Source organism: Nannospalax galili, unplaced genomic scaffold (assembly GCF_000622305.1).
Source record: "Nannospalax galili isolate Female #2095 unplaced genomic scaffold, S.galili_v1.0 scaffold88, whole genome shotgun sequence".
Taxonomy (NCBI): Eukaryota; Metazoa; Chordata; class Mammalia; order Rodentia; family Spalacidae; genus Nannospalax; species Nannospalax galili.
In genome coordinates, this window is record NW_008358908.1 from 616,683 (window position 1) to 624,376 (window position 7,694).

Below are 7,694 nucleotides of genomic sequence, written 5' to 3' on the forward strand. Positions count from 1 at the left end.
CCTCTAAACTAAAATGGGTTCCAGTGAATTTCAACTTCGCTCTGTAGTTCTTTTGTGGAAAACCAATATTAAATGGCATTTAGTGATTATAGTTCTTTTTATTCTGTAAGAACTGTGTTTCTTTCTACTAGGTGTACGGGTAACACTGAAATAAGTCCTCCCAGTTTCCATGTATTTTCTTTCATTTGACTATTTCAATTAAAATGTCTCAGGTTCTGTGGATTATAAAGACAAAAAAGAAAACAGCAGACTTGCTAAAAATAGTACCAGGAGATTAGGAGCAATATGTAGTTTCCATCTCACCAGAGACTTGGTCTTAGGAATGAAATCCTCTAGCAAATAAAACTTTCTCACATACTGTACAAAATACAATAATGTATTTTTTAGAACAAATATGGATGGTTTATTATATGCTGTTTCTCGGTCTTCCATTGTAATTTGAAGATAAATGATTTCTAAAAACTAGGTTCACTTTTATCACGAATGTTGTATATTAAAAAACAAATTACCAATCATCTGTTCAAATTCTTCATCATCAACATCTTCTATACTTTCTTCATCTGCATTCCATTTTTGTTTCTCTTTAACAACAGCAACTTTTTTATAATACCTAAAGTAAAATGCATATTATATATCTGATAATGTATGACTAAGCTGCAATTGTAAAAGTGTGTTATGTATATTTAAGTGGACCCCAATGAGTGAAATTTGTATTTACTATATAAAAGATGTTTTGAGTTAAAATTGCTATAAACTTTTGAAATGGGAATTTTTTTTTTGAAACAGACTCTCACCACATAGCTTAAGCTGGCCTGGAGCTCACTATACAGTTATTGGCCTTGAACTTCTCCTGCCTTTGTCTCCCAAGTGCTGGTATTACAGGTCCACCATGCCCTTCTAGTGAAGTCTAATAAACTTATAAAATTTGAATGTCTTATACTCTGGTTCTCCAAATTCATTTTAATACAGCATAGCAAGGGCTAAATGTCTATGTGATAAGAGTGCTTGCCTAGCATGAGTAAGGCCCTACATTTGATCTCTCACCACAGAAACAACAGTACAACAAACACATAGTAAAAGGTTGATTGATCTTTTCAAAATAGGCCAATGATGATAAAACATTGTATTGAACCTAAAAATTTAAACAGCTTTCCAAATGAAACTATATTAAGTATATTACCTGTGGAAAAACACTTCATCCACTGGTATCTGGCTTTCTTCTTTTGCAAGGAACTCTTTACTATTCACTGCAAAAATATACCACTTTAGTACCGTCATCCCGTTTATACTATTCAAGCCCTTAAGACTAAATCTGCACAGTGACAATTCTAAAGTCTTATCTTCTAATCATGTAGTTATTAAAAATTAAAAAAAAATCTACTTCATGTTAAACAGTAGAGGTGATAAACATTACCAGTGAAATCTACCTGATGACTTTATATCCATACTCAGGTACTAAGGATCTGAGTGTAACCGACTGTGACTAGTAATAATCAGATACATAGAGATTAAAGACACGTGCAAACGTGTTAGTAGCATTAAAAATGTAGGAAACAACATTTAAAATGAAATGGAGATCTTTAAAGGGTAAAAACTCAATTTTATGTCTTACAGGGTTTATACTGAGTTCAATATTGTATAACTGTATTAATTCAACTGTGAACCTAAAAACGTATGAAGGCATAGCACTCATATTCATAAAATAAAAATAAAAAAATTCAACTGTGAACCTTACAGCCACTTGTGAAAGAGATGTATCCTTGCTCTGAAATGTGTTACTGGATATGTTAAAACTGTAATGAAATGCTTCTTCTAATCATGTGGTTATTAAATTAAAAAAAAATATGAGAAAGGTGGATGAAAGATCCTGGAGTGAAAAGGACAATTCTGGAAAAGTGTGTGGGCAAGTCTTTGCATTTGAATCTATTGGCTGTGTACCGAGAAAGCAGGCAGTACAGTACACAGCCAGAGTCAAAGATCATAGTCACTGTCCTACTGTAGCCAGGACCCAAGTTTCAAGAGAAATAGAAATTCAGAATTCATTCTTTTTAAAGATTTATTATTATTATTATTTTTTTGTGTGTGTTAACTGTATATGCACATGTGAGTCCATGTGCCCACAGAAGCCAGAGGTGTTGGATCTCCCTGGAGCTGGAGTTACAGGTGGTTGTGAGCAGCCCAACATGGGTGCTGAGAACTGAACTTGGGTTCTCTGCAAAAGCAGCAAGCAACCTAAATTGCTGAGCCATCTGTCTAGCCCACCAAAGAGTTCCTTTAATAATTATCACTTTAAAGTTTCTCCCCATCTCCTTTTTATGGTTGGCCTTTATGTGGAGACAAGGGTCTCATGTAGTCAAGGTTTACCTCAAACTCATTACGGTAGCAGAGGATGACTTTAAGTCCTAATCCTACTGCTTCCATTTCCCACATGCAGGATCACAGACATGTACCATTATATGCTTAACCAGAAACACAGTCTGGCTGTCTAAAAAGAAAGTGACAAGAGTGCTTGCCATTCTAAAAACAGGAAGGAAAGATACACAGAATCTTCCATAATTTTACTTAAGGAAAACTAAAAAAATATGAATAAGGAACTCAAGAATATTAGTTTTCCTTATATAATTAAAATTTCTGACTTGGTAGAAAGAGTTGGCTTCTAATTCTGATTAACTGAGTAATTCTATTGACATTTCTGGATTTCTGTGAGGTTAGCTGGAAATAAAATGATTAGTAAGTCTAACTTTAATCTCTAAGCAAGATATAGGTAGGACCTGGTATGTATGGACATGTCTGCTTTGATCAGAGAAGCAGAATTAGATCTAGAAGGTGGGCTCTAAACACATGTCTACAGGAGGCTAAGAACTACATTTAAAAGGCTGCCCCATGAAAAAACCAGCTTCATACTTTCTGTTCTCAGCCAATATCAGAAGAGTCTAAGATGGCCTCAACTGTAAAAGATAATGATTATAAACACATTGGGGTTATTGATGGAGCTATAGTCTGAGCATGGCAGAACACCAATAATGCTGGAGCCAGTGATGGCTACAGGGCTCCACTGTACTATTTTATTTACTTTGGATACGTTTGAAAATTTTATTCTGACAAATTTGAGGAGAGAATATAACTTAGGCTGTATTATATTTTTCTTTTGGCTTCAACTATCTAAATTTTATACTTACCAGCAAAATTACGGACATCATTTATAAAATGTTTCCTCTTTGGTTGCATCACAACACTGTCAGTGTTTTCTGAAATGTAAAATCATGACAGTCTAATGTAAGACCTGGTTATCTGTTCATATTATTTATTAAACACTAGCAGTGAAAACCAAACAGCTCCTTAGGAAGCATACCTTTGCCTTTATGTAGCTTTGGATTTCGGTATACAAATCGATCCAAGAATCTCATTAGTGTGAAATCCTGGAGTGGGTCCCCTGAATACTGAATATAATTTCCCTGAAAAGCAGGAAGAAAGTAGGAGATTTAGGAATTTAGTTAAAAAAAAAAAAATTCAGATATGAAAACAGAAAAACCTGTAAGCTTCTGTGACATCACATCAAAGGCACATACAAGCAACAAGTAATCCTCAAATATTCCTCTAATGTACATTATACTAAAAAAACTAAACATGCAAATACATACTTTATAATACACTGCTAATATATAGATAGAGGATCAAACTCAGGAAGGAAGGAGAACAAGACCACATAAGGGCCAGACTACAAGAAACTGCTACTTTCCAGTGTTCTCCAATTCCACTCATCTCAAAACGGGAAGAACTGTTTGTTGCTCTATAGTAAATAAGTCATTGCTCCTTGACATGGGCACTAAAACATGAGACTCTATGTGGTAGGGAAAACATTGTATGAGCAATTATCGGCAACCCCAAACTAATTACTTATTTTTTTCTTCTTATCTTGAGTACTTGAAACTCACCTCAAGGATAGTCTTTGCAAAAAGGGCCACAGAGGGATGAAAATGCTCAGATAACTATAAAAGAAGAATGTGAATGTCATTATTTCTAGGGTCAATTCTTAGTAAAATTATTTGAGAAAATCTATAGAACTAAAACTTAAGCTAATACATCAAAAAGTAATACTCAAACATTTTGTTTTTCAAACTATGTATGCACTTAAAAATCAAGGATTTTAGCCGGGTGTGGTGGCATATGTCTGTAGTCCCAGCACTTGGGAGGCAGAGGCAGGGGCAGAGGCAGAGGCAGAGGCAGAGGCAGGTGGATCTCTGTGAGTTCAAGGCCAGCCTGGTTTACATAGTTAAGAAAAAAAAAAAAATCAAGGATTTTAATAGCTTTCAGGTAAGTGGGTTATATATATTTATATTTACTTTATTAGAAATCACAACAGAGAAAACTAAAATATAGTTCACTTAAAATAATAAATCCATCACATATTAATGTAAATGTTTATGATAAACATTTCTCTCAACAAAAATTATAAAGTTAGAAGAACAGCATTAGTTTATAATTCTCCAAATCTCTTTAATATCTGGCTGGTTATCTGAGAAACATTTTCTTGAAAATGTAATCTGTTCTGTTGCTTCAAAAGACTAATTAATAGTATTTGTTGTGGACACACTGACAATATAATCTTGTAAAATTAACTCATTCAGTGTTTTTCAGATGACCAGTTTGCAGTGTTCCAAATTCATATGTGGCTAAGACACGCATTCAGAGCGCACCAATTAACTGTAAATAACAAATGCCCAAAGCCAGTTGGTTTGGCTTCAGATTCTACTCTGCAATTTCAATTTCAGTATAACATCAAAGAAGAAAATCCACAACTATGTGAAAGACTTATTAACTCCTTTTTCTTTTTTGTCTTTTCTTTTTGGTCTTTTTGAGACAGGGTCTCCCAGTAGCCCCAGCTGGCCTGGAACTTGCCAGGTTGGCCTTGAACTCACAGAGATCTGCCTGCCTCTGCCTCCTGAGTGCTGGGATTAAAGGCGTGTGCCACCATGCCCAGCTTAACTCCTTCAGTCTGCTTGAGGCTAGATTCTCCTCAAGTGTTCACATGAATACAGAAAAAGATAAAGAAGAATTCATTGTCACCGACAACAAATACTATTAACTAATCTTGCCTGAAGCAACAGAATAGATTATAATTTTCTAGAAAATGTCTCTCAAATAACCAGGTCTGAGTAACTGTATGTCAGTCTATGATGAAGCAGCCACGTGAGTTTGGCACAGTTGAATAACTTGTCCTTGAGATACACATTCTTGGGTGCAGTGGAAGTGCACTATACATTCTTATTATACACTCAGAAAATGGGCCTACACTTTAAACTCAAGATGTTCAGATCACTACCTTCCTGCGTGATTATGCTCAAGTGACAAAGACTTATTTTTTCCTTCTCTTCTACAAGTACATGGGAGTGAATATTAAGGATGAATTCAACAGCTACCAATGCAGCTTTGTGCCATCATGTTGATTTGTGTCAGGGCATCAGCAATGTTACCCTTCATTTCTTTCCTATCACCTGTGCCACTCCCAAGGCAGTGACAGAGACAAACACCATCTTGGTATTCCTATAAAAGTGGCTGTGACTGTACATACTCAATGGACTGGTGTGAGGGCCCTGAAGGGTCTGTGGTCACTCATGGAGAATAACTGCACAGGAAGACACTCACTGGCTTTTTATAAAAGAAGTCACAGAAAGAAATTAAAATTCCTCTTCTGCATTTATAAAATAACTTAGTAAAAAAACTTCTATTATCACAAAACGTTGCAGATATCTAATTCATAAAGCAAAGTACATCCATTTTGCAGAGCAGTTACATGCAATAATCCATGTTCTTACTTATAAGCCATGTAAGGTGTCTCTATTTGCATGCACATTAGTTAAATTTTTCTATAAAATGAACACATTACAGAATATTCTCCCACAAGTATGGAAGTTTCATGTTTATTAGATTCTGTATCATTTGCAAGCAAAATAAAATCTTCAATGTGTTAAAAGCTATGAGGGCAAGAATATATAAACAAATGATTTAAAAGACAGTATGAAACTATTTTACCTTTCTGAGTTCCCAAAGACTTGTATTTTCAGCTCCACAGAACAAAGGATTTCTATTGAATGGATCGTACGTACTTAACTGCTTGCCACCTAAGAACAAAGTATTTTTTAGATGCTTTATTCCTAGCTGAAGAGGACACTTGAATTTATCATAATATTCTTAGAGACAGATATAATCTTCAAAACTCTTAGTGGTTCAATAATCCAATCCTAGATTGAAAATACCAAGTCCGTTGAAGAATTTATCTTGATGTCTAAACTATTGTTTTTTCTTGAATGAACTTGGCAACATATCGATTCCAACTACAGAACAATTTCTTCATTACTTTCCAAGTAGCTCAAAAAATGCTATGGAAACAGGTCATAAATGTTAAGAAGGAAATAACCTAAATATTATATAGGTCTAAAATATCTCAGAGCTGTAGAGTGCTCCAAATATTTGCCATTAAGTATACTCAGGAATAATTTTTTCTTAGAAGAGATTTGTATGTTTATGGGAAACTTAGAAATAAAGAGAAAAGACTTTTAAAAATAAATACTATTGGAGTTGGAGAGATGGCTCAGAGGTTAAGAGCACTAGCTGCTCTTGCAGAAGATCTAGGATTGATTCCCAGCACCCATATGGTGGCTAACAACCATCTGTAACTTCAGTTCCTGGGGATGTGATGCCTCTTCTGACCTCCATGGGCACTGCATGACATAGCTGCACTTACATATATGTAGGAATCAACACTCATAAAAAAAGATTAAAATACTGTTAATTTCCTTTCTATTACATTGTGTGTGTGTGTGTGTGTGTGTGTGTGTGTATGCGCGTGCGTGCACACGCGCACACATGAGCACGCACCCACATCCACATTTTTACCTGCTGCATGTGGAAATCAGAAAACAACTTGTGGGAGTCAGTTCTCTGCTTCTGGTCCACAATGTGGGATTCTAGGGATCGAAGTCAGGTTTATCAGGCTTGGCAGCAAAGTGCCTTTACCTGCTGAGCCATCTCACTGGTACCAGAAATGAATTTTAAGCAAGATTTTTGGAACACACTATGACCTGTTTACCCTATAATTCATAAAGGATGACAGGCATTCAGAATTATTTGAAAAATTTCCATAAGAACTTTCTTGGGGGCTGGGGAGATGACTCAGTGGTTAAGAGCACTGCCTGTACTTGAAGAGGACCTGGGTTTGGTTTCCAGGATCTACATGGCTGCTAACAACCACCCATAACTCCAGTTCAACAGGATTTGATGCCCTTTTCTGGCCTCTGTGGGCACTGCATGCATGTGGCACATCTAAACACAAGCAGGCAAAACACTCATACATATAAAATAAAAATAAAAAAAAAGGACTTTCCTGGCTACTATCAAATTTCTTTCTAATATATCAGAGACTGAAATTTAAAGATGACTTAATTTGACTATGAGTGCTAGAACAAGTCTTAAGAAATGGGTCTGCAGCATATTTCTCAGTCCTTAAAGGCTACTATTGTTTTCTGTTTCAAATAAAAGACTGCATTTCTTGGCCGGGCATGGTGGTGCACACCTTTAATCCCAGCACTTGGGAGGCAGAGGCAGGTGGATCTCTGTGAGTTCAAGGCCAGCCTGGTCTACATAGTGAGTTCCAGGAGACAGCTGGGGCTACAGGGAGACCCTGTCTCAAAAAG

General features: G+C 35.9%; 1 protein-coding gene across 1 annotated transcript in view; it reads right to left on the bottom strand.

Moving 5' to 3' along the window:
- Cebpz (CCAAT enhancer binding protein zeta) overlaps positions 1-7,694 on the bottom strand; it is a 20,923-nt gene that overhangs the window by 3,692 nt on the left and 9,537 nt on the right. Inside the window, exons 5-10 of the mRNA XM_008822600.3 lie at positions 6,034-6,122; positions 3,936-3,989; positions 3,353-3,455; positions 3,180-3,248; positions 1,181-1,247; positions 552-610 (exon numbers count right to left, since the gene is read on the bottom strand). Coding sequence (XP_008820822.1) covers positions 552-610; positions 1,181-1,247; positions 3,180-3,248; positions 3,353-3,455; positions 3,936-3,989; positions 6,034-6,122 — 441 coding nt within the window. The remainder of the gene's footprint in view (positions 1-551; positions 611-1,180; positions 1,248-3,179; positions 3,249-3,352; positions 3,456-3,935; positions 3,990-6,033; positions 6,123-7,694) is intronic.